Source organism: Sardina pilchardus, chromosome 3 (assembly GCF_963854185.1).
Source record: "Sardina pilchardus chromosome 3, fSarPil1.1, whole genome shotgun sequence".
Classification (NCBI taxonomy): Eukaryota; Metazoa; Chordata; class Actinopteri; order Clupeiformes; family Clupeidae; genus Sardina; species Sardina pilchardus.
The window spans coordinates 37138311-37165939 of NC_084996.1; the positions used below are offsets into that span (position 1 = coordinate 37138311).

At 43.5% G+C, this 27629-nt stretch overlaps 1 protein-coding gene and 1 long non-coding RNA gene across 3 annotated transcripts; both read right to left on the minus strand.

Moving 5' to 3' along the window:
- Positions 1-299: 299 nt before the first annotated feature.
- On the minus strand, positions 300-13269 carry mylk5 (myosin, light chain kinase 5). Of its 2 annotated transcripts, none has more exons than XM_062533158.1 (15): positions 12717-13269; positions 8931-9143; positions 8719-8754; positions 7467-7594; positions 7010-7163; positions 6344-6652; positions 5944-6040; positions 5054-5257; positions 4507-4724; positions 3948-4071; positions 3559-3711; positions 1944-2064; positions 1428-1512; positions 1164-1286; positions 300-943 (listed from the first exon to the last, which is right to left on the minus strand). In XM_062533158.1, exons 1-15 carry the CDS (start codon positions 12838-12840, stop codon positions 735-737), a joined length of 2298 nt encoding a protein of 765 aa, XP_062389142.1. In that variant the 5' UTR covers positions 12841-13269; the 3' UTR covers positions 300-734. The 2 variants fall into 2 exon arrangements, with proteins under 2 accessions (XP_062389142.1, XP_062389141.1); XM_062533157.1 differs by having other exon boundaries at positions 8931-9146; positions 12717-13268.
- Positions 13270-21720: 8451 nt separating this feature from the next.
- On the minus strand, positions 21721-22823 carry LOC134076308 (uncharacterized). The gene is made up of 4 exons (XR_009938599.1): positions 22731-22823; positions 22414-22513; positions 22031-22173; positions 21721-21779 (listed from the first exon to the last, which is right to left on the minus strand). It is a non-coding gene; the product is annotated as an uncharacterized LOC134076308 (long non-coding RNA).
- Between the last annotated feature and the right edge of the window lie 4806 nt (positions 22824-27629).

The window sequence follows — 27629 nt, forward strand, 5'->3', positions numbered from 1 at the left end:
AAATGCTGTCCTTTAAGTGGGATTTTTTGGTTGACAGATTTCTGCAAGACTCTCTGTTGACTATCACTAACTGTTTTAAGCACCAAATTAGTCAAATGTATTATTTTTTTGTGGAACAATGTTTGACTTAAAAGGCAACTACACACCAACATTTAACCTGCAATGAAATGCAGTGGCTCACTCAAAAATATTGGCCACATGAAAATAATTTAACGTTTTAACTGCTATATCCTATTAAACTGATTGGACATTGAATAACACACCAGAAATGAGATATTACACTAATTGAAAGCATTGCAGCAACTTAAGGAGATATGTTTATTGTTGTTGTATGACAGATTTTTGCCACTGACTATTTTCTGTTTCTCCCACGTCAGTGCAGCATTTTTATTTCATGAGTCACATCATAGGAGTATCAAACTCAATTGCCACCACCACCAAGTATGTTTGGAATTAGCAGTCGTTATTTTACATAAGAGCAGAGAAATGAGATTTATCAAATCAAAACCTAAATTCTCTCACCATCGTGGTCATGAACACAAGGCACCGCAAATGTGTGTGTGTGTGTGTGTGTGTGTGTGTGTGTGTGTGTGTGTGTGTGTGTGTGTGTGTGTGTGTGTGTGTGGGTGTGTCTGTTTGTGTGTGTGTGTGTGTGTGTGTGTGTGTGTGTGTGTGTGTGTGTATGTTTCTGTTTGAGAGACTAGTATGTTAGTATGGGAACATCAACATCCAGCTCAGTTCTTTACAGTGAGTGTCACAGAGCACATTGCCTCCCCCTGGTCATTGACGGCTCTGCAGGTATAAACTCCGGAGTCCTTGGCCTCCACCTTCTCCAGTTTGAGGCTGCAGCTGCCGTCCTCCTCATAGTCAACGGTCACGCAGGAGGGCTGCTCCTCCAACTCCTCCTCCCCCTTCAGCCACTGCACCTCTGGGTCAGGGTAGCCTGTGTAGGAGGAGGCGCAGAAAACAGGTAGGGAGATGGAGCTAGGAGAGGTGTCTCAGGGGATTACAACCAAGGGGGTCAAACTCATGGAGTTTACTCTGAACCGTGTTGTTGGCCATTGGTGAGAATGTGGGTGAAGACACAGTATGTGAGAAGATGGAGAACATGTGTGTGTGTATGTGTGTGTGCGCCATGTAAGAGTGTGTGGGCTCATTGATACCTGTGATTTTGCAGATGAGCAGGGCTGTTAATCCTGCTGCTACGGTGACGTCTGAGGGCTTCTGGCTGAACTGTGGTGCAGACTGAAGTTTCCTCTCCAAAGCCTCCAGCACCTCAGGGGAGTCTACAGCACAGATGGCATACACCATTACAGACTTTAAAGGTGTGTGTGTGTGGGGGGGGGGGGGGGGGGGTGTAAACAGAGGGAGTGGGAGAGATGTAAACTCTTTGTGTCCAAATGTGGGCACTCAAGTGCCTTCCTTACCCTCCACTGGGCTGCTTACAGACAACGAGCCTTCTTTGGGTTTCAGTGCCATTCTCTTCAAAGCCAAGAGAGCTTTTCCAGTTTTCTGTACACACACACACACACACACACACACACACACACACACACACACACACACACACACACACACACACACACACACACACACACACACACAGGGAGTCTCATCAGTCTCCTGAGGTCTTCTACTTTCCTTAAGGCGCTCTTGATCTGAGTTCTCCATCTGTCATGCAGTCTGTCTTCGCTTCTTATTCTATGCCTAGTTTGACACTCAGATGTTCCATCAGTCAATTACCTGCCTTTTTTTAACCTGAATATTTTCAAGTCTTCAGAACAATTCTTTTTACTTCTTAGACCAATATATCTTCACATTTTCATGATCATTCCCCTAATTTCCCTCATCATATATTTTAGCGTATTAGTTAACAAATGTTAATTAATGTCAACAAGACTAATGAATAATTCTCAAGATCATTCTCCACTACACACAAATACCTTCCATTTCTGTCTGGCCAGGAATTTCTTCATCTTGTCCTTGGAGAGGGACTTTGCAGCTCCTCCACCAGCGGAGAGCATCCAGGGATGGGCCAGAGCCTCCTCACAGGACATCCTGCGCCTGCACACACAGGAGCACACGCGCACGGCTCGGACACGCCTTTGTGTAGGAATACATACAGCATACAGTATGTGATCTGTATATGTGGCGTGGGTGGAAGTCTTCAGTGTGTCAGGACCACTGTGGACCGCTGTGTAAATAGGGGCAGTGTGTTTCTTCAGGTGGGGGTAGCACTGTAAGAAGTAGGGATGGGTATTGATAAGTTTTTATCAATATCGATGGCATTATCGATTCTGCCTATCAATCCAATTCCTTATCAATTCTCTTATCGATTCCCAAAAAATGTAGGTGCACCCACATTTTTCATTGCATCGCCTTTAACGCCAAAAGGTCACCTTTTATCGCTCTCCTTTCATATAATGTGAATGATTTTTTAACAATAAGGCGTAGAAAAAGCTTGTCTTTATTCACAATAAGGAATATACATATTCTTTATAAAGATTATAAAGATATAGGCTATATATAGCCTACAGTGTATATATATATATATATATAATATAATTCTTTATATATTCTAATCTATAGCCTACTACTGACATTTCTGATATTCATGACATTCATGACTATTCATATTACAACTCTGCCTCTTTAATTCAGCTGTCGGCTTGAAGCCTCAAATTGTAAACAAAGTAGCATAGTTGGCTAGCTTATTATAGTCTACTGGTTGGACTGTTCAGTTTCCCCACGTGTGTTTAAGTTGCAAGGTAGGCTAATACTTTGTCTCCTTGGGACAGGTCCTTTTGAGTCTTAGAGTTGGAAAACATTGAGATGATCAGTCAACTTGAATGCAAGAGTTTGAATCAAATTTGTGCAGTAGCCTACGCTATGATGCTAACCGAAATTAATTATAATGTCGCTAGTTGTCTTCTATGCGTCATTGCTTTCACGATTGTGAATGTGCATGTCGAGGGGCGGGTGTCGCGCACGAGAGAGGGAGAGGGAGAGAGAGCGGGCCAAGGGGGTTACTTATATACAGTTTGGCAAAGTTGCACGCATAGTCTACAATTAAAACTTGTGAAGGAAACGTATGCTTTCACCCGAGCAGCGTCAGGTGCACCTAGAATTATTTTCAGGCACACTCTTAAACATTTTGGGCGCATATGCACTCTGGAGCCCTGGACCAGGCAACGTTAGCACCCCTCCGTAGTCTGTCAAACACATGACACTCTTGGAGCTTAATCCCATGCTTCACGGACAAATGTTTTAACATATTGCTGGTATTACTACCCTTACACGATTTGACTTGTAGTATGAGTCGTCGCAGAGGGCGTATAGTAACACAACATTTCAGGAAAACCGGAAAAAGTCCGACGTCATGCAGGCTGAGGGAATCGTTAAGGGAATCGATAACAAAAAAGACGTACGATGTCGATGGAATTGATAAGTTAAACCCGGTTCCAAGACGGAACCGGTTATCGATGCCCAACCCTAGTAAGAAGGGTGCGTGGGGTTGGGGACATGGTTGTGTGTGTGTGTGTGTGTGTCACCTCTGACCTCATATTCTTGTTGAGCAGGGAGCTGATGAAATTTTTGGCCTCAGAGCTGATGTCCTCGAAGCTCTCATCGTCAAACTCCCACTGTGCAGCCGTGACCAGGGCTAGAGTTTCAGCATCGCTGCTGCCCTGGAAAGGGGACTCTCCACTCAGCCTAGACACACACACGCACGCACGCACGCACGCACGCACACACACACACACACACACACACACACACACACACACACACACACACACACACACACACACACACACACACACACACACACACACACACACACACACACACACACACACACACACATTTCTGTTTCACACTCTGTTTCTATGTTTGCTATGACTTTACAATCTTGCTTTTGCATTATTCAGTGAAGATTCAGTGCTCACAGGATGTAGCAGATCACCCCGATGCTCCACATGTCTGTGCCAAAGTTCACAGGCTCGTAGTTGATCACCTCTGGAGCCACAAACTCAGGCGTTCCATGCATCACTGTCAGAGGCGTGGAGGGATCTGAAAGAGAGAAGATAAATAGTGCTTCTCCTAAAGGCTCCATCTGGATGTTTGGAGATGCTGCAAGCTGTAAGCTGGAAAATGCCCAGTTTCTCTTAAAGTGGAAAATCTCTGTATATGACAAAGTATGGGCTCAACACAAACACATGAAAATGGAGAACTATCATTTTCAAGTGTGATAATGGTTCATCCTAGGTACAAGACAGAGCCGCACACACAAGACATACACACACACACACACACACACAACCCTACACACACACACACACACACACACACACACACACACACACACACACACACACACACACACACACACACACACACACACACACACACACACACACACACACACACACACACACACACACACACACACACACACACACACACACACACACACACACACACACACACACGTGTAAACACACTCACCCAGCTTGCTTGCAAGTCCAAAGTCAATGACCTTAATGGAGGTGCCGCTCTTGTCCACGCAGACTATGTTCTCGGGTTTGAGGTCCAGGTGGATGATGCTCTGCTGGTGCATGAAGCGGACCCCATCCAGCACCTGGTGCATGTAGCAGGCGCTGGTGTGCTCCGTGTGCTCGTAGCTGTCGTCCACGATGCGCTCAAACAGCTCGCCGCCCGCTATGCTGCTCGGCAGAACAGGAGAAATGCATGTCACCCGGCCGCACCACGATAACAACATCGTACTCAAACAATAGAGTTACTATTGTTGAACCCAGGTCACCGCCGAGTCAGACTGATCCGATGAGGCCAACTGAATTATGTGGCCTAAGGCTCATGTGTGTCCTGCAAAACGGGTTTTCCACTGATTGTGAATCAGGAACTATGACGATCTACGGAAGCAACCCAAAACAGAGTGACTCCTGCAGTGAAACTACATTATTGAAGGCATGGTGAGGGACCACCTGCAATGCCTTCCAGGACCAGTCCCCCCCCCCCCCCCCCCGATACTCACAACTCCATCACCATGACGACCTCAGGCTTGGTGTCGTAGGCTCCCAGGCACTGCGCCAGTTTTGGGTGATGGAGATGGTTCATGAGCTCAATCTCCCTCCTTGCTGCCTCTCTCTCCTTCTCACGGCGGCCCCTGTAGAACTTCCCAGCATACACATGGCCCGTTTCCTTGTGTTTGAGGCGGAACACCTGCCCAAACTTACCCCTGAAGGAGAGAGAGACAGACACTGTGGCTTCTCATTTGTTCATGGCTCCTTTCTTTGAATTCATTTATTTATTTTATTATTCCACTGCTCGGTTGAGTTCCCCATTGTCCTGCGTTCTATAAGGGTGTGCATTTTACAGCTTCTATGTAACGTGACAGTGCATTTAAACTTCACAACGAGTTTGGCGAATTAATATTCAAGTGTGATACGGTCTTGTTCAGGCTAGCTGATAGTCTACATAAAAAGACGTCTGCAACTAGCCTAGTTAAACAAGAATTGTAATCTCATTAAACAACTTGCAGTCCTGGTGGCGCAACGATGATTCATTACGTGAACCAATAAATTATGTAGTAGCCTAGTTGATGGCATGGCTGAAACCAAAGATACTTAAATACTTTTCAACCGTCTCTGTTAGAACTAACGACTGGCTTTTGGCCATAGCAACCATCCATTTAGAACTAGTAACCGCAGTTTGAGAAATTTTATATTTACTTTTCTAGACGGAACGTCCCTCTGCTTCGCGTCGGGCCGTATCACCGTCTAGAACGTGCATTAACTTTGAATAACCGCACGGCGTGTCGTCCATTATCCCGTACATAGTGTTCGTTTCTGACAAGGCAGAGACTAATGAAATGAAATGATTACAAGTTTTTTGTTTAGATTGATTGTGACTGATTATACTCACGATCCCAGTTTTTCTAGAACATTGTAGTGGTCGGTGACCTTGTGGACTGTGTCAATTGTGACATCCACATACTGCAGTGGCATCTCCTGTTGGTCTTCTGGGAATCGTGAAACACACACACACAATAAAGCTTTTTTATCCAAACTGCAGGCCGTAACATCTGGAAAGCCTGATGTTTGTTCCCATACACCACAACTGTGTAACACTTTTTGTACTAATTTAACTACTTCTGAAGGAAATTGGTCAAAGGTAAAAATGTAAAAGTGCTTATGTTTGGTGTCTAACTACTGACTATAATGAAAATGCTATCTGCAGGTATAACTACTGTAGAAAAGCAATGGACGGCAGCCACACAACATTCTCCACAGAGCTAAGGCCTTCACCCAGCAGAATCTCTCACCTGCAGTCTCCATCTGAAAGACCTGTGACTCCTTGCTTGGCTCACTCACACCCACTGCGTTACAGACGCGTACCCGGAAGCAGTACTCCCCTTGGGGCTTAAGCTCAGCGTGGAGCCTGAAGGATGTGCTCTTGCACTGGGCCGTGAGCTCACGCCAGACCCCTGCTTTTTCTGGGCCTACTTCCTTGACCTCTACCACATAGCCTGTGACAGCGCTGCCGCCGTCGTAGCTGGGGCCTGACCACGAGATCACCGGACCCTGAGGGGAGAAGGACACCACGGGACAGGAGGCCGGAGGATGGGGTCTGTCTGGAGCACAAACCCACCCACACACACACACACACACACACACACACACACACACACACACACACACATCTTAGAGTGAGAAGCTTGCATGGAGCGCAATTTAGTACTTTCAGTCAAATACCAAGCAGCAGTGAGTAAACACAAACACAGAAACTAGCAGATTGGCATTAACATGCAGGAATCAGGATGCTTGAAAAAACTCTCACAGGAATAGTTCAGAGGGCCTGTGACGATGCTTTGTGGAGCGCCCTCCTCTTTGAGCCAACAAAGAAGAGGCTACTGCATCAAGCAAAAGGGACCTCTGACCATTACCGCGTGTGTGTGTGTGTGTCTGTGTGAGAGAGAGGCGATGCGTACCAGCGACGGACAGGGTGAGTGTTTGCTGAGCGGTGGTCTTGCGATCGCGTAGCAGGACGCAGTAGACACCGGCGTCCTCTGGCTGAGCTGCGGAGATTAGCAGTGTGCTGCGCTCGTCACTGCTCTCTATACGGTACCCAGGCCTGTCTTTCACCTGCACGCACACACACTCACACACACACACACACACACAAGCGCACACACACACACACACACACACACACAGAGAGAGAGAGAGTTGCAGTATCTATTGTGTGCATGTCATGTATATCACTGTCTTCATGTTCTTGGTTATGTCTCAAGACACATAGAGAAAGAGACTGTGTGTGTGTGTGTGTGTGTGTGTGTGTGTGTGTGTGTGTGTGTGTGTGTGTGTGTGTGTGTGTGTGTGTGTGTGTGTGTGTGTGTGTGTGTGTGTGTGTGTGTGTGGTGTGTGTGTGTGTGTGTGTGTGTGTACCTCCTCTTTGTTGTGAATCCAGCAAGAGGCTACAGGTGCACAGCCACTGAATTCAGCTGTCAGACGTGCCTCAGTCCCAACCTGAACCTCCACCACAGCGGGGGGAGTCAAGAACAGCAATGGAGGAACTGCACACACACACACACACACACACACACACACACACACACACACACACACACACACACACACACACACACACAGACACACAGGGAGAGGGAGAGAGAGTAGAGCATATTAAAAATCAATTGACTACATCAAAAAGTGCTTTACTATGAAATTCAGGCACAGCAAGACATAACATTTACATCCATTCAATTTGAGTTACTTCTGCTGGACATCTAAGTGGATTATTTGAATGCAACTGAGCTGTCATTGGTGATGGAGCTCTCGCTATGACGTCTGGCTTCATTTGTTTCAGTCTACATTGGGCTGATCACAGGAGCAGTAAAGATCACCTGATATGAGTAGCCCTGCTTGAAGGTTTACCAATGTCACATGAGCAATGTGTAATTATTCAAATCTGTGGGTTCAGTACTATTTGCCTGGATGTCACAAAGCGATTAGAGATGAGAAACTGAGCTTTTTACTGTGTGTTTAATGACTTTAATGAGTTTGTCACTCTCATCCCCCTCCCTTCTCTCTCTCACACACACGCAACACTTCTTCATACAGAACTGAAAATGTTTATCAAGCTCACACAATGATAAAATTCATTCACTTTCAAACCTAAAACAAAAAAACTAAACACTGTGATCTGTGAGCATAAGTAACTTCTAATACACTATACTGATACACTTCTACCAGCACTGGTATGTGGACTTGAGATACCTGCAAGCCATCGTTTTCATCACATCAAGAGTAGTATTACAGGAAGACCAATGAAAATGGGGACAATTACTTCCTATCTTTTGTCAAGAGAAAGTCACATGCAATTGTGTTGATTTTGAACAAAAGAAAAAAATCTTACTAATCCTGACCATTATCATGTGGCTATTGTCCTGTAAAAATGCATATTGCCAGATATGTCCTGAGCTACTATTTACAATCTATGGTCCTGAGTCTAAAAATGAGCCGGTTTATTTAGTAAACTCAGTCAAATCTGAGGAGAAGTTGTTACTGCAACTGTGCAATGTTTGCAGGTTAACAATCCCTCTGACACCTCAGTGCCTCTTGAGTCTGGTTGTGACAGTCTATGTATGTCAATGCAGCAAAAGAACAACAAATGACAGAGAGAAAAGAGAGATCTCACCTGTCCCTGAGCTTGTCCTCCTCTTCAGAACAGCTTCTGCGGAGAGTCAAGAGGAAATGTAGGTGATATTACAAAAAAACAGTGGGCGGAGTCTATTTGTGTGGGATCATGCACGCTTGAATTGTACAGTATATGTTCCTAGGCAGAGCGAGCCCTGTGCAGTAGTGTATAGTGCCTGGTCTTAGGGCTGGAGGTGCTTTGTAATTATTTACCTTTCCGCCGTGTTGGGGTTACTGTTTGGGGACTCTGAGCAGGAGACAGTGGTCCCTGAGCAACACTGTCCTCACCCAAGGGTGTCAGTGGTGACCTGGGGCTCCTGCCATTCAGCCCCTCTGAGGTCGGGGAAAACACGGAGGATGATGGCAGCTTGATCTTCATCTGGCACACTCTCTCAAAGTCTTGATTATTTCCATTTGTGTTTTTGTCTACTGTTGAGAGAGATAGAGAAATTCATTGAGTGGATGTATGCGTGCGTGCGTGTGTACAGCCTTTGATTTCTGTCATTGAGAACCTAGGTTACAAATGCCAGCTCATTGTGTTGGTGTTTGGTAGCCTAGGTCATGTACATAGGTTGGCGGTCCGTGGACTTTGCATTGGAGGACTACATAAGACTAAGGCTAAGCAGCTAGTAAAATACTGTTCCATATCAGCAGTTATAGGAAGCATGTTTATTTGGAAGAGACAATGTTTCCTATACCCTTGAACCTGTAGATTCCTAATGTACTGTAACTTGTAAAGTGGAATCAAATAAAGTACATAAAATGTGTGTGTGAGTGTGTGTGTGTGTGTGTGTGTGTGTGTGTGTGTGTGTGTGTGTGTGTGTGTGTGTATGTGTGTGTGTGTGTGTGTGTGTGTGTGTGTGTGAATGTGTGTGTGCTCGCATGTGTGCATGTGTGTGTGTGTGTGTGTGTGTGTGTGTGTGTGTGTGTGTGCACGCGCGTGTGTGTGCATGTAAGCATGTGCGTGCGTCTACCAACAAAACGTTATCAGTTAAACAGATAAACGCGGAAAGAAAGCTGGGTTGAAACAGGTTCCACTGCGTGTACTTGTGTACCATTCAAACACATCAACACACCTCAGAACAGAGCACATGAGAGACAGGCTGTGGCCAATGACTAATGGAACTGAGGCTGGTGGACACAGAACCGAGAGAGCAGTGGACATCTAGTGCAAATGTGTGGAGCCGTATAACATAAGACTGAGCTATGGGGTGGTTAACCATAAGGACATGGGAAGCCCTGAAAGATGTCCTTATATTTGATAAAAAGTAGGAAAGACTTAAGGATGCCACTCCCCTCAACATAGAAGGGCTTAAAGCAAAGGATACTGTTAAAGATATTGATGTCTTAATTGACAGTGACCTAAATCAGCGTTTTCCCACCTCTAAACACTGCCAAACTTAAATGTATTTTTAGAAAACAATTGCATTTATGCATTGATCATGCATTTATCTCCAGCAGGGTTGTTTACTGCTATGTGATTTTCACAGGCCTTCCTAAAATGATAGTCAAACAGGTCCAGGTGATACAAAATGCAACAGGCAAGGTATTCACGAAAACTAAAAGAACTGAACACATTCCTCCAAAATGTCCCTGCATCAGGTTCCAGGAAGTCACATTGAATTTAAAGCTCATCTGCTTTAAAATCACTAAATGGAACAGGACTTAATTGCCTATGCAGTACAGTACAGCAGTACACCTTCCAACCTTCCAGCCTACTCAATGTCTCAGGAGAAATACTTGTTGCTAAAACCCCCTGTTAGAGCTAAACACAGTTTAGCTGCTACTCCAGATGACAACAAAAATGCCTCAACTGTAGTCATTTTCAAATTTAGACTCATGACCAAACTCTTCTCGGTTGCTTTCTGCTAATTGGTCTAACCAGATGCACTCTGTCTTTTAATTATTCTATTTTGCGTATTTGATGTTTTTTAATGATCTACTGTACTTTTAAAACAATTATTAAACTATTGCCTGTTTATGCCTATACTGCAAATAAGTGTCATGGTTTGCCCTGCAGATAGAGGATCTGATTGGAATGAATAACGGAATGAGGACTGATGGTAGGGAGTGATAGTGATAGTGATCGAAAAAAGAAAGACCATGCAAACATACGGATAACATCATAATAACAAAAACAACAGCAACTGGGCAGCGCTGATGTTACAGTGTTGATTATGACTAATCGATAAAGAGTGCCTGTTTTTGCAGTTGCTATCTTGAAATAATTTAAACATGCTGAGACGTGGAGATGCAGACGCTTCTCCTCTGATTTCCTGATTTCAAATTACTTTTGTTTTAGTCACTGGAGCACAAGGATGATATTACATTGCATGCTCGTAAATGGTTGCATCAGTTTCTGTAACCCAAGTTAGCTTGTTTCTTGTGCCTTGGCTATCCCTGCTATTTCTATTCCTGTTTTGGTGTCACTGTCAACTAGGTCCTTTATGCTGCTGCTTTGTTTGTGAACAACATGCTTCTTCTATTTAGCAGCCTTTTGCAATGATGTGTCAACTTAAAATTCCTATTTATCAGCTAATGGTCTTGCCTCTAGGCTTGTTTGAACATTAACCATTTCCCTGTGTGTGTGTGTGTGTGTGTGTGTGTGTGTGTGTGTGTGTGTGTGTGTGTGTGTGTGTGTGTGTGTGTGTGTGTGTGTGTGTGTGTGTGTGTGTGTGTGTGTGGTGGTGGGGAGGGGAGGGGGTGGTTGGTGGTGGTCCATTGCTCCATTGGTCCATTTAATTGCACAAATGGTATTTGTTCTTTGAAATCACGCCAGGGTATTGCTTGGAACACTTTGATGTGTATCATTGGATACACCCGGAAAAGTCCCATACACGAGGGGTCGTTTTCCTCATCGAAGAAAAACTCTAGTATTGTTCCAGAGTGTTTGAATAAGGTCAACTTTGACCCCGTAGGCCTGCTTAGTCTGACCTTTCCACATACAGACAAGGAAGGATTGTCACACCTCTCCTCTAGTGGTTACCCTACTATCTCTCTAGCACAATGGGGATCTGTTGCATAAGGCAAAACCAGACCGGTACGGTACGCTTCTCCCCCTGGACAGTGCTGTGAATGGTCAGACTGTTCAGACATCTTTCCTCTCTCAGCTGTGCTGTTCTCTGTTGATATACATACTGTAGCTGCTTAATTATTCTTTACATACCTCGAGTCAGTGGCTTCACCCCGACAAATACGGAAGCAGACGTCCATTCTGATTTGGTGACCAGTTCAGTGTCTCAGTCCTTTTTTTTTGATCGTGACCAAAAGCAGAAAGCTTTTGTTTGTCCCCTAGCAAGTTATTTACCCAGTCAGGAACTGAAATGCCGTATTTCAATGTTGCATTTCACCACTATGTCACTAAGAGATGTATGAACTTGATGTTGATGGTTGATGTGACAGAACACTTTTTTCTTAAAACAGCAAACTGGCATAAACCTGTCTTCAAGATTCTACATTGAATGGTGCATGAAAGTACATGTACCCTTCGGCAGAATTATGCTGAACACAAATAAACTGCCACAGTGAACACAAATGTGTCTCAGCTTGTTCTATCACTTCTGCTTTTTTGGAACGAAGTGCCGTTTATGAGTCCAGAAGTGGCTTTAGAGGGATTATTGGGCCAGCATGGGCCACACCAGCACAGAGGAGAAGTGAAAGCGGCGGAGGCCTCATCGGCGCTGATGACGGCAGATTAAAACGACCCGCAGAGCTGTCCTGACATGCTACGAACTGGCAACACTCCAAATCAACAGCACTGACCTGCAGGGGAAACGTTTACAGTAACAACCATAACCTCTCACACACGCACAACCTCCCATGCACACGCAGGCACACACACACACTGACACACACACACACACACACACACACACACACACACACACACACACACACACATACACACACACACACACACAGAGAGCGAGAGAGAGAGAAATGTACATATGAATCTCTCATTGCACTTTGTCTCATGTAAATCTGACCGCTAGCCCTTACCTGAGTCCAGTGCTTTGTTTGCGGTCATGGTCCGTTTGTTGGTGGTGACTATGGTGCGAGTGCCAGGGGACAGCTGCACATGCAGGGTGGACACATAGCGCTTCTTGCCCTCTCCGCGATCCATCCTCACTCTAGAATCCACACGGCCGCTGGAGCTGTCAGTCCCGCACGAAGAAGAAGAAGCCAACAGTCATTTCCCCCCGGCCACTTATCAGACTTCCCCTCTCTCTCTCCCTCTCTCTCTCTCTCTCTCCAGGCTCTTCTCTCACGCTCCCTTCTTACTTTCTTTTTCACATCTGCCTACTGCTCATCTTATTGTCTGCAAGTCTCGCTCCTTCTCCTCCCACACACACCATACACCTTCAGACCTCTCTCTGCCGTTCCTCCGTTCTCTCTGTCTAGGCTGGGACCACTCCTTCCGCTCATTTAAAGTAGCACTCAGCTGTGAGAGTGTGACAGAGAGAGAGAGAAAAACGAGAAAAGTGAGACAAGCGGGAAAAAAAGCAGGCAGAGCAGGAGAAAAAATGCTACAGTCAAGGACCAATCGTGTTTTGAGATTTGTTTTCCAGTCTCCCCCCCCCCCTCAGCTCCGTTATCAGAGTAGAAACTGACCTTTGGATGTGTAGCATGTCAGCACTATCGCGGACCAATGTGTCACTGTCTGTGTGCTGCACAACACTGACCTGCTTGTTGGGAAGGTAGAGTATGTGGAGCATGAGAGCACTAGGAGCACATGGAATGGGACAGACAAACACACTCACCAAGATCTACGAGCCCAAAGTGACTTTCAGTTCATCTCTTATCACTACAGGAAACAGAAATGTTCCTCATATATATATCAGATGGGATTTTTCCACATTCCTGTTTATGTTGACTGAATTACAGTGGTTAATACAGCATGATGAATGCTGCTAAATACCAGTGACTTTACTTACTTTACAGGTCATCTCATTCCCATGTCATTCACACAGCATGCTCGTAGGCAGCACTGAACAGACTACACTGATAAAACATGTAAGAAATTCTTGGGGTTTGTGGTGGGAAAAACATCTGACCTTTCCTACTTAGTATGGCGTGTCAAACCATTTTTGTGGCTACTTACTTATCTACTTATGAAATTGAGAAATTCCAACTGCAGTTACTGTCACTGCCCACTGGTGTTGTTACACTCACAGCTTATCAATCACATGAATTGATCATAGCCTACTCTTATTCCACTGCTAATATATAACACACATGATTAAGTAAAAAAAAAAAAAAAAAACATTTGTAAATGTGCTAAAACACTGCTGCTGGATTGACAAACTGAACTCTGAACCTCTGCGACTGGCAATAGCACCACACACAGCACAATGCTTACGTACTGTTCACTGAAAAAACAATAGTCAATACATTTGGTTTTAGTATGCTTACTAGTATATTTATTCAGCATTACGTTGGCATCAAAGGCAAAATGCAGGTGGGGGACTGGAGATCATAGCTGGGTCTTCAGGCGAGTGCACATCAGGCAGGGGCTGCTCCTCTGGCCCGCTTTGAGACGCATAACGGCGGTGGCTCTCCGGATACGCCAGGTGCTCGGGGACTCGTGTGCCCGTGTTTGGGAATGAGGTTGGGCTCTCTCAAAGCAAGTGTCTGCGCAGAGATGTGCGGGGGTTCCCGGATCAGTTCTGTCGGCTCCACCGTGTTGGTGGCGACGCTCCAGAACCAGAAGTAGGTGCTGAAGATGTTGTTGAAGCTCAGGTCCTGGCCCTGCAGGAGCTGGTAGTAGGGCTGCAGGGAGCCCCTGGAGATCCACGAGTCCCGACGCTTGCACTGGGTCAAGTCACACCGGAACTTCCGCAGGCCACCACGACACTACAGACAGAAAAGAAGGAGTTACAAAAAGACATATACAAGAAGGAAAACTGTCAACAGAGAAACTGGAAAAAAAGAGACAAGAGTGTTCGAATGATGTATTACCATGAGCAAAACTTCCAGAACTTGATCAAGACTTTCACACACACGTCCAGGCTTTCCCAGGTCTGGAAAACAGTAATGGACTTGGTGCATGAAAGGTTCTACCAGTATTCTCATTTATTTCCAGTGGAGCGTTAACTGTGTTATAAGGCCATTTTCTGTTAAATATTCTGCTCCTTACATCTTCACTCTGACACTGAATGTCTTGTTTGGCCAATAATAACAGTTTTAATGCACACATAAATCCTTCTTTGTCGTAACGTGCTGATTCCCTAGTCTGTGTAGACACTAATTGGATTAACAATAGCTCACACAGCTCACACATACTGTAGCTAACACATCTGGCTCCACCAGAAACAAATGAGTGCAAAGAGAGTCTTTCATGCACAGAGCCTATTCACAATTCCATACTTTTCCACTTTACAAACAAGCACCCTACAAGCACCCTGTGTTAAGGAGGTTGCTATATAATTACACATGGGGAGACATCAAAAGGCTTACAAAGTACAAGTGCAAGAGTAGAATATGATTGGTGATATACCTCCAAGTTTCTGTGATCAATATCCTCAAAGCTGAGAGGTTTCCGCTCTTGCAGTGTGATGTTGACTTTAATCTTGACTGGAGTAATAATTTCCATGGTTTCTGCCCCTGGGTGCTTGATTGACAGCTGCGATAGAACAACACAACAGCGCAAAACTAACACTTCACACTTCACAATGGCTTTCAGTGGAGCACATATTCATCCCCTTATAAAAAAACAGATCACTTTGATGCAGTGAACAGTGTGTAAACCAAGCGCTGTCAGCTCTGAGTAAACATTATGTTTTGAGATGTGAGCTCATAGATAATAGCACCACCTGTCTGATGCGGTCCGCAATTTCTATTGTCCTCCAGCTCTTGACAGGTTAGCCGTGGTACAGCTGGGCGAGTGTGGATGTTTTGAGGAGCGCTTGTCGGTTAGCGCTACTCAGGCAGGGCGTCTGAAGGTATAGTATGGGTTCCTCTGATCTGGTTCAGCTGTGCACACACATGGAGCATGTCACACTGCTGCAGCGACTACTTAGACTGGTCATCCCAGAGTGCAGGGATAGGATGGGGTCGTGGGAAGTAGCAGAGTGGAGCCAGGGGCAGGATTGTGCTATAAAGAGGCATAGCTGTAGTTGTCCACTCACCAGCAGGCTTGATGCAATTGAGAAGCTGGTGTCTGCTCAAACCTAGGAGATGAGTCACTTTGGAATAGTATGAGAGGGCGTGACCTGTCATGTGAACGCCCCAGTCTGTGAGTCAGACGCTGTGTCTGGTTATGGTACAGTCAGTGGTACCTGTCAAAGAGCAGCAGAACAACGCATGGCCAGACAGGTGCAATAGTGACAATGTCCAAGAAATTATTGTGGGGGAAACCCAGTAGTAAGCCCATCGATTTCTATCAGATTCTGTTAGTAAGGGTGACGTCAATATCCTGTCTTCTGTGCTATCAGGTAGCATTCCAGAGTCCATTATCTTGGTTATGGCTTTGTAAAACACGGTTTCTGAGATATCCTCAGACGCTGTCCCATATGTAATGAAGAGATAAATAGACAGCCAGAGTGAAAGAGAGAGAGAGAGAGAGAGAGAGAGATTTTACACTTTCATTGAAAATAAATTAATTGTTGAGTTAACTCTTTTCCATATCAAACACCTACGGTGTGCCTACCATTGGCACACTTTGAGAAATGCTGGGTGTCTGTCAGCACAGATACAAAGTCTTGGAACCCCACCAGCCCATCCTCTAGGGCAGAAATTAGCATTGGTCATCATTGCCATCAACATCCTATAATTATTGCTGCCTTAGTGTAGTAACTTTGAGAGCACTACCATTGCAATCAGCTTTCTTCAGGGCCAGATGAATGTCTGTAGGTTTGAGAGTGATGACTATTGTGTTCAGGATGGTGGTAAATACAGTGGTACTGATAAATCCTGTATGATCCTTGGTGAACAGGTCAAATATGGCACTGAACCCTGAGAAGAGAAATGGGAAAATAGTCTTGCATAGTGACCCAAGTTTATATCTGATTTTGACATGTGCACTGTCTTGTCACTCATCTGTGCCTCTGTCAGGGGTTCACTTGGAGTGACTGTATCCAGGTCTTTAGCATGGTCAACACCACTGTATAGGTATCCAGTGTTGATGATTATCACTGGTTGTCTCTCTTCTCTTTTTGTCATCTAACGTGGTTATTCTTTCCTTTGATGGCTAGACTTTTATTCTTTCTAGGTTCACTGGAATTGGCTTGGGCTTCCCGTGCTGATTCTTCATGGTTTTGGACTCTTCACCGTTAGCGTCAGTTGACTCATCAGGTGGCTCTGAGTGTGTACACACACACGTTGGACTCATGTTGGGAAACTTCACTTTGTATCAGCTTACTTCTTTTGTTATCTTCAATGGGTTGATAAGATCTTTTTTGATGATCCTCGGCAATTGAAGTGCCATTTCTACTGTCGTCCTTGGGTTGGGCTCTTGGTGACTGTTGTATTGTTTTTAACATCTTACCCTGGACTACTTTACTAAGTTCCATACCATTCTCTTCTTACCTCTTTGTTACACATGGACCTGTTGAGCGGAGCTGAGGACTGTGGTGTTGAATCCAGCAGAACTGCATGAAAACTCCTGTGCAGCTGGAGTATGGTCAATGCGATTACAGGTGATAACAGGTGACTGGTTCTGGTCATGAAGTCCAGGTTTCCTTTCTATTGACATCCCATGACCACAGAGTCGACTCTTTTGCATGTTTGTTGTTCATCATGCTGTTTTCATCTTGGATGCCTTGAGACCAAAAAACAAAACACAGACAAAATATGATAACCAACTCAATGGTTTCAGCTCTGATTTCACATGGCTGCAATCCCTATTAATGGTTTATTTTTGACATGTTTCATTAGTCCGTGCCTCTAAAACATGTGTTGGTACATAAATAATTGTTTATGCTCTCATGGGCTTTCAATACCTATGCGTGTAGACTGTGAATGTCCATTTAAAAATGTATCATCATCCAAATTCTTCATTACTTAATGTGTGTGTGTGTGTGTGTGTGTGTGTGTGTGTGTGTGTGTGTGTGTGTGTGTGTGTGTGTGTGTGTGTGTGTTTGCGTGTGAGAGAGAGAGAGAGAGAGAGAGAGAGAGAGAGAGAGAGAGAGAGGGGGGGGGGGAGACTACACATGTGTAGTGCTTTTTAACTAAAAAATCATACCATGATCATCCACATGGTCCTGTACCAGTCGAATTTCTTCTGGCTTTATGTTTGTCATTTGTCTCAATAGAGGACCTACGATCGGTCACAATGATGAAGCTGGCAGGCTCTGTATACTATCAAGAAAAATGGCCGTCAAGAACAGGTTCTTAAGAGTGCTTTAGACTCACAACGTCCTTGTATCTTGTAACAAGGTTTTTGCAGTTAATATTACGGCACTATTTTTATTATGGAGAAAACGTTTGTCTAGGAGCGCTTCTTGGACTCAGAAAAAGTTTGTTTGAGGTGCTCTTTGGAAGGGAAAAAACAGTTGGAAAACCCAGAGGAACTCCAAGGCACTCTCATATAACAAAAGTTAAAAAGCCTTTATTGTAGCGGCTCGGTCACATTAAACCTTTTAAAAACTCCAACGCGTTTCGGCCATGTAGCCTTCATCAGGGAGTCAAACATTTCTCACAGGTAAGGAGAGGTTCTTAACACCTAAATTCACCAATCAGAAAGCTACACCTTGCAGATGTGTTAGTCAGGTGACAAGTGTAAGTATACCAAACATCCAGCAGGTGTCATCCTTACTAAACAGTGAGATACAAACATCGTACATACAACACACTGAATATCATACATACATACTGTCCATATGGTACAAATATAAACACAGTACACAGGTTTAAAGAAAACACTACTGAGAGCAGAAAGTACAAGAAAAGAAAAGAAAAGAAAGCAGCCAACAGAGACACAATCAAAGGAAGACACTGAAGTCCAGGTCTTCATTTAGGCCTGGATGTTTAGTGGCCTGCAGCTTAAAAATCCAAAAAGTCTCCTTCTGATTTAGTTGCCTCTGCCTATCACCTTTTCTCAAGGACAGTGGGATGTGATCAATCCCACAAGCCTGCAAAGTGGATGGGTCGCTGTTATGGTGTTCCATGAAGTGTCTAGCCATTGGGTAGTTTATGTTGCCTGTGCGAATCTCATATTTGCGTTCAGCCAGTCTGTCTTGTAGGCGTCGTTTAGTTCTTCCAACATAAAACACTTTGCACACAGGACACTCCAATCTATAGATCACAAAAGTAGTTTTACAATTTATGAAATGATTGATCGACAAATGTTTTTGGGAGACAACATCCTGGAAAGTTTTGGTTTGCACAACATTTGTACAATGATTGCAGTGGTGGCATTTATAACAACCCCTGGGTCTGGTGCTCAACCATGTTTGTTGGGAATCTGGTTTTAGATAACTGTGGACTAGTTTATCTTGTAGGGTAGGACATCTTCTAAAGCTTACCAGAGGTGGATCAGGAAAGAACTGCCTTAAAAGCTCGTCACTCTCAATAATACCCCAGTTTTTCCTTATGATTTGTTTAATTTGTTCAGCCTCTGTACTGTATCTAGTAACAAATATTGGTCTATCTTTTGTCTGTTTCTCTGTATTTCTTTTCAGTAGTGAAGTTCTGTCAGTGTGACAGAACATCACTACTAGTGTCACTACTGAAAAGAAATACAGAGAAACAGACAAAAGATAAACCAATATTTGTTACTAGATACAGTACAGAGGCTGAACAAATTAAACAAATCATAAGGAAAAACTGGGGTATTATTGAGAGTGACGAGCTTTTAAGGCAGTTCTTTCCTGATCCACCTCTGGTAAGCTTTAGAAGATGTCCTACCCTACAAGATAAACTAGTCCACAGTTATCTAAAACCAGATTCCCAACAAACATGGTTGAGCACCAGACCCAGGGGTTGTTATAAATGCCACCACTGCAATCATTGTACAAATGTTGTGCAAACCAAAACTTTCCAGGATGTTGTCTCCCAAAAACATTTGTCGATCAATCATTTCATAAATTGTAAAACTACTTTTGTGATCTATAGATTGGAGTGTCCTGTGTGCAAAGTGTTTTATGTTGGAAGAACTAAACGACGCCTACAAGACAGACTGGCTGAACACAAATATGAGATTCGCACAGGCAACATAAACTACCCAATGGCTAGACACTTCATGGAACACCATAACAGCGACCCATCCACTTTGCAGGCTTGTGGGATTGATCACATCCCACTGTCCTTGAGAAAAGGTGATAGGCAGAGGCAACTAAATCAGAAGGAGACTTTTTGGATTTTTAAGCTGCAGGCCACTAAACATCCAGGCCTAAATGAAGACCTGGACTTCAGTGTCTTCCTTTGATTGTGTCTCTGTTGGCTGCTTTCTTTTCTTTTCTTTTCTTTTACTTTCTGCTCTCAGTAGTGTTTTCTTTAAACCTGTTTACTGTGTTTATATTTGTACCATATGGACAGTATGTACAGTATGTATGATATTCAGTGTGTTGTATGTACGATGTTTGTATCTCACTGTTTAGTAAGGATGACACCTGCTGGATGTTTGGTATACTGACACTTGTCACCTGACTAACACATCTGCAAGGTGTAGCTTTCTGATTGGTGAATTTAGGTGTTAAGAACCTCTCCTTACCTGTGAGAAATGTTTGACTCCCTGATGAAGGCTACATGGCCGAAATGCGTTGGAGTTTTTAAAAGGTTTAATGTGACCGAGCCGCTACAATAAAGGCTTTTTAACTTTTGTTATATGAGAGTGCCTTGGAGTTCCTCTGGTTTTTCCAACTATTTTTATTATTGATTTAGGAGTTACAAAGTATCTCTGCAGTCTTGGATAATATAGTTGGCTTTTAAATGATCAAAACATTGAAAGCAGAACTACACACTTCTACTCTACTTAATTTGTTTCATAATTTCCCTATAATTTTCCAATTCACTTATCATAATGATTTTAAATTCAATGACAATGGCAATGATTATGAATTTGATGTTTCAAAGTCTGTGCATTTACATTTTCTCCTTATCTAATCGCATTTCAGCACCCTGGCCAGAGACCTTGCCAGACATGCTCTATCTACTTTGCACCATCAAATAGTTTAGAAAGAATGACAGTGTGAAATGCATCAACAAGGAAAAGAAAACAAACTCCCTTGCACCTGAGCTACCTGAAGTCTTTCATGCATGTAGCCTATTGAATCATTAAAGACAAAAATCAACATATATTCAAATCAAACCAAGATATTTTTTTTCCATTTGCCCTCCTATGAAGTCGGTCAAATGTTACTTGCGCCCCTTAGGTTCTAAGCCTTCAATTTGCTCAATGGATCCATATGCATCCATACTGTATGTCCATACACACACTTACCTACATATGATGTTAACATAACCCCTCAGCTATGGGCTACCCAGGAGAACAGTGAAGCTCTTTGTGTATATTAGCTTGTGAGTGTATTTCTGGAATCTAGAAAACAATGTCACAAACTATGAAACAACAAACTCTCACTTTCAATATCCATAGAGCTGCGGATCAGCAAGATCTCCCATGACTTCAGACTATCCTATGCTTCCAGTGCTTCCAGTGCTAACCTGACTGGCAGTAAACCCTCCGGGTTGGTCAGTTTTCATCATTGCCCTTGGACAGTTTTCAGCCGGTTACATGGAATCAGTTGAATTCATTTAACATGAAATATTCTTTTTAAATGTATTTTCTTTTTTCACTTTTTATTATCTGTTAATTCATTTGTTGTCTGTCTTGCATGTCTCGGTGTCACGGGTGTGTTGCTCCGTCTGGCATCTTTTGTCCTGTGCTCTGTGTTCTATAATACGTTTCCATTAGATGTCACTCCTCACTCAGTGCTTCAGTGGACTACATCTACATGTATGTGTGTAAATTGCTCAACAAAATCATACCGTCACCATCGGCACTGTCCTCGATCAGTTGGATCTCTTGAATTGTGTTGATGTCTACTGTGTCCTGAGTAGAGCTGAAGTTGGTCATGGTGCTGAAGTTGGCAAAACCTGTGGTGGTTAACAGCCCAGCAATGGACACTAGCAAGAAAACAAAACGGTTTTCAGTGAGAACAAAATCTACAATTACTTTCCCTTAATTTATTCAAAATGCAATATTATGTTACAAATGTGCAATAATGAACACAAAAACATGCATTGCACAGTGTACATTGTTGTAGAATCTCCAATGTGTCTGGCTTCTACAGTACTTCAGTTAGAGGTAATTTGTCAGTTTGCTGTATATTTGGATATGGGAATATGAATTGCTCCCTTATTTTAAAAAGCCATACCAGCATCAGCAGCAATGTCCTGGACCAGCTGAATCTCTTTTGATTTTGTGTCAATGTCTTTTGTGTCCAGAGTGGAGCTACAGTAAGGTTGGTCACAATGATGAAGTCAGCCGGATCTGTGGTTAACTGCTCTACAATGGACACTATCCCGAAACAAGCAAGAACATTTGCTTGGTTTTCAACAAGTCGGCAACTTTCTTGTTGTTTATACAGTTTATGAACTTTAATGTTTACACTCTATTTAAAAAAATACAAATTCTCTTAGAAATGTTTGTAGTCTCCCATTAGATTTCATTCTTCAGTAATTACACGCAAGTCTTCTGCACACACATTTATGTGTGGAATGATACTGTGAATGTTTATATTACTTTTTAAAAGCTTACCATCATCAGCACTGTAGACCAGTTGGAGCTCCGTTTGCGTTGTCTGGCTGTCTTCTGTTCCTGAAAGGATCTGAGGTCAGCAGGATCAGTAGTATGGACGCTAACAAGAAATATGTCAATGAGAATGGCAAGGAATAGAAAAGCAAAACATTCTTCATTCTTCATCCTTCAACTTCATTGTCATGCATGGTATTTCTCTAATAAATACTGCACAACTGGCTTCTTAAACACTTCAGTAACTTTTCAGTATAGACCTGAGTGCTCTCTACGTTCATGTTTGAGTATGACCATGGATCCATTATGTTAAAAACTCATACCATCATCATCAGTATTGTCGTGGATCAGTTGGACTTCCTCTGGATTTTTGTTGATGCTCTCTGTGTCCCAAGTGAAGCTGAAGTTGGTCAGTGATGAACTCTGTAGTTACAGTAACTTCTCAAGTATGAACACTGGCAATACAAAATATTGTTAATATCATCAAGAGGTTTTCATCACACATAAGGTAAGTTTATTTATATAGCACATTTTTATACGCATAGAGTGAAACCCAAAGCGGTCCACACAGGAGTCAAGACATAAACAGATAAATTAACAAATAATTGAAAATAAACTGAAACAAGATGCCGGACAGAGCAGCGTACCTGTGAAGCACAGACATCAAGACAAACAAACAAAAAAGACAACAAACAAATAGGCTTAGCAGCTTGAAGTTAGGTTTAGAAAAGCTTTAAATGTTCTTTAGCAATAACATACAGTATATTTCATCATTAGTCTGAGCCTCAATCAGTGGTTCCTCTGAGGCATTACCAATGGTACCTCAGCTGGGTGCTCTACATAGGCAGTATCAATGTCCAAATCCTAATGACTTTGGCCAGAGAAGCAGGTCAGAGAAAGTGACTTACTGTAGAGTCCATCTGAACCTTGGATTGTGACTGCTTGCCCTGCATGGCTTCAGATTCTCCAGTTGCTCCTCTCGTATCTATTTTTCTGTTATTGTTTGAGCTTTGACGTTCACATGGCTAGACCTATTGGTTTGTAATACCCGTCATGGGCAACATCATCTTGCATATTGGGGCTTTTCTTGTTCCTCTCCTCGACTCTTTGAATCTTCTGGTGGGTGGAGTTGGAGTGGTCATCAAAAGTTTTGGTGAAGCAAACCCCATCGACCGACGCCCGAAATGGGCAAGGCGAGCACCTAACCCCCCACCCCTGGAAAGTAAAGACATTCAGACTACCATTTTATTCCCCTAAACTGGTTTTAGAGGATATCACTTCCTGCTGTACTGCATTCTGATATATCCTCTCTCTACTGTTCTTCCCTCCAGGCAGATACAATTAGGGTTAAATCACTACAGAATATGAAAATACATAAGTTATTGTAAAGATTCTACATAGAGGTTATTAATATTATTACCTACGCCAAGAGGTTATGTTTTCATCAGGGTTTGTTTATTTGTTTGTCTGTCTGTCTGTTTGTTTGTCTGTGTGTTAGCAAGATAACTCAAAAAGTAATGGATGGATTTCGATGAGATTTTCAGGGAAGGTCAGGCAGCACTGCTTCACCTGTAGTCTTATAGAAGCCTCCTCTGCCCCAAAACTCAAAACTCAAACTCAATTTTGTCATTCTGACTGTTCAACCTGAGCTATTTTGTTTAAAATCAAGCTTGTTCTCTCATCGGGTTGCCGGAATATAATTTGGTGATGTTCTGGTGAAACAAAACAGCTTTAAAACAATCAACAGACTTAACTATCTGAATACACTGAGATAACAATCAGCTAAATTGATCAATCTAGATGAAATAGAGGTATTGATCATGATGTCTATTTGATGTTTGTTTTTTTGATGGAGTATAAAGTTATTGGTCATTTTGTTGAAAAAAAATTATTCTCCATCACATTCTTAAAAAAACAACAACTCAATACTACACTTTGTTTTCACAGACTGATATCTCACAAATCAAATTAATCTGGCTTTTAGAACATATACAGTATATGCTATCATCAGTTAAAAGTACAAAAGCTTCCATGTGCATAAAATAACCTACCATTAATCTGAGCCACTTTTGGTGATTCATCTGATACAAAAACTCCCACATCCTTTGCATGCCCAAAATCCCTCTCAAAATCCTTTGCATTGATGGCAATCACTGATTCTTGATATTGCGTTTTGGTCAGTGTAGCAGCTATGAGTGGACTTTCTGTGTCCACTGGCACAAACTTCAGAATCTCCTGCTGTACCTCCATGGCTTCACTCTCTATCATTTTGTTATTGTTCATGTTTTGGTGTTGACAAGACTCTGTGGTCTTAGCATCTGTGATCTTACTGCATAATATTGTGTTTGTTTCTTTGTTGTCTCTCGATCCTACTTGCCTGTTGTCTTCAGGAGACAAAATCAGTGACAGATTTCACAGCAAAACATCTTTACAACTTTAAGTAACTATGTTCATTGTTTGTGTGTTGGTGTGTGTGTGCTTCTCAGGCAAAAGCACTATGAATCAGTTCTCTGAGGGGATGCATTGAGCCCTTCTGCTTTTACACAGCGACTGTCTCTGTTGGTGAATTGACTCTATCGGAAAAAAGAGCATTTAATCTTCTGTATCGGGTCGTAATCTTTATTCACTTTTTGGTCTTGGTATGAGGTTTACCTGGAACAACTGTTCCCAGGTCCTCGGCGTGCTGGCTTTGGTTTTTAGCAGAGGCACTGGCTGGCTTTTTCTTTGATGACTGGCCTTGAGCTTTGGCTTCTGCTGTGTCTTGATCTGCTGGTGCTGGCTTGGTTTTCCCTGCAGTGCTACGCCTCCTGTCATTGTCCTTGACTCTGCCTGAATGTTCCTGCTGCAGCTTCTGTCCCTTGTCCTGTACAGCTTGACTTTGCACCATGCTGTCTGTTGCTGTTGCTAGAGTGCTGCTGTGTCTCTCCACAGTGGTACTGGTGCTTCCTCTGCTACTGTGGTTGGTCTGGTCTTTGCTTGTCTTTTTTACTGGCTTGTGAGCTTGAGCCGCACTGCATGTAGTGTTTCGTCGCTTAGTTGATGCCATGGACTGCACCCGGTCTGAGATGGATGGTTTTCTCACTGGGATCTCAGTGGATCCAGCACTTCTTTCTTTGCGTGATTCTGACCTAGACGGCTGAGACTGATTTGGTGTAGTGTCACTGGACACAGACTTTTGCCTTCTGTTTGTGTCAGTACTCTGGGTCTTACCTGACGATGATGGAGGATATTTTCTCTCTGGTTTTTCAATAGTTGTGCTTTCCGTGGCCGTGGCCCTGCTTGACTCTTGTGTCACTCTGTCTTGCTGAGTTTCTTTGTAGATGTTCTTTGCTTGAGCTCTGTTGGAAGCCACTGAAGGATGAGGTTTCCCTGGTGGCTCAGAGCGACTCTCAAAGGCACGTTTCGAGGTATCTTTGGTGGTATGGATGCCAGCACTTGATTCTTGGGCCGAGTGCTTTGTGCCTTGTCTGGTAGACTGCGACTGTGTGACGTTATGACTTTTGTTTCGTGAGTCCCCCACATTCACAGACTGCGGCTTCGAGGTCAATTCTCTAGTCTTGGTTTTACCTGGCTGTTGCGCAGGATGGTGAGGTTTCTTTCGCACAGCCTCCTTGGATGCATGCCTCCTGACTAGGGCCCTGTCTGAGCCTGCCTTCAATGCCTGGGTCTTACTCAGCTCATCCTCTGTGTTTCCTGCATTGTCGTCCACTAAAGCTGGTGATGGATGTGTCTCAGTCTGTGATGTCTTTGCAGAGGTACATGTGGCTTTATGTGGCTTCTTTTTGCCTAATTTGGACCGCACAAAGTGTTTTATCTTGCCTTGTATCTTCCCCTCCTGCTCCAGCCTTGGGCCTGTTTTAGAGGAGCCACACAAGATGGATGGGAACATGTTCTTCTTGATTGTAGCACAAACATTCATCTTTACTTCCAATGGCTCTCGGCTTATTTTGTCCACTGTGTTTTCTTGATCTGGAGCCCCAGGTCCATTTTGGAGTATATCCTCAGATTCCATTGAGATGCAGGGGAGCATGAGGAATTCCTTACCCTTGCTAGTTGCTTCTTCTGTCTTTAGCTGCTCCGTTGTGTCTGTATAGACAAACATGGCTTCTTTTCTATCCTCTGCGTAGTCTGCATAAATTCCAGGTGTCATTTCTTCATGGCAGAATGATTTCACACGACTGTCATCTGGGCAGGAGGACTGTTCTTGAGTGTCTGTTTCTTGAGAAATTTCTCCATCGGGCCGGACAGCTTTCTCTGAGCTCTGGTCAACAGACTCTTCGACAAAGCACTGAGCACCAGAATCCTCAGAACTGACTCCTGACTGTGGACGCAGTTTTGAGAAAAGTCCCTGGAGTGCCTTGATGGGTTGAGGGCTTGGAGTGTTCCTTCGGATGGTTGGGGACTTTGGAGCAGATTCAGAAAGTGACTCAGGTAAAGCTATGCTAAACTCAGGAATAGGGGCAGAATCAGTGGCAGTGGCAATCACCTGTTCAGCAACAGGAGAGTTGTTTTGAAAGTCTAAGGTCATATCAGTCTCAGGATTAGAAGTGTTGATGTCTGAGCCCTCTGGGTCAGAACCACTGGTGTCTACACCCAACTCAGGATTGTCTTTATGGAATATTTTCTTGACCGCTTTCATGTTTGTAGATGCTGATTTTACAAATAAAAGGTCTGTGCTATTGTAGCTCACCACTGTGATTGATAGCAGTCTGCTGGTGGTGCATTACAGAAATTCTCTAAGAACTAATAGACTATTTTACCTGAACACAGAGACGAGAGGGTGAAGATAGAGCTCCGCTTGCCGGAGGCTTTGCCCCCAAATCACCAGAGTCCCACACCTTCTCTGTCAGATGTGTTTTGCACACTGCCAGAATGACTACCACAAAGCCCTACGAATTTCCCTTTGAGAGAACGTTGTTTACGTTTATGACGTAGAAAATTCGTGTGGCGTTTTGTGGAAGCTACAGAACTCTTTTTGAGACTGTGTTATTTCCTTGACACAGTTAGTAGCCTAGCCTAGTCCTCCACACATGAATAGGCTAATAAGCTAACACATAGCCTACACCAGACTATCAAAGCGCAGGCTAAAACTGAATGCAATATAGGCTTACATAACACACCACCACACGTTGAAGCCATAGCGACAGTAAAATAAACACTTTGAAGCCCACAGACATGTTACCTACCGATGGTTTACTTTTCATTAGGTGCGTGGCTTCATC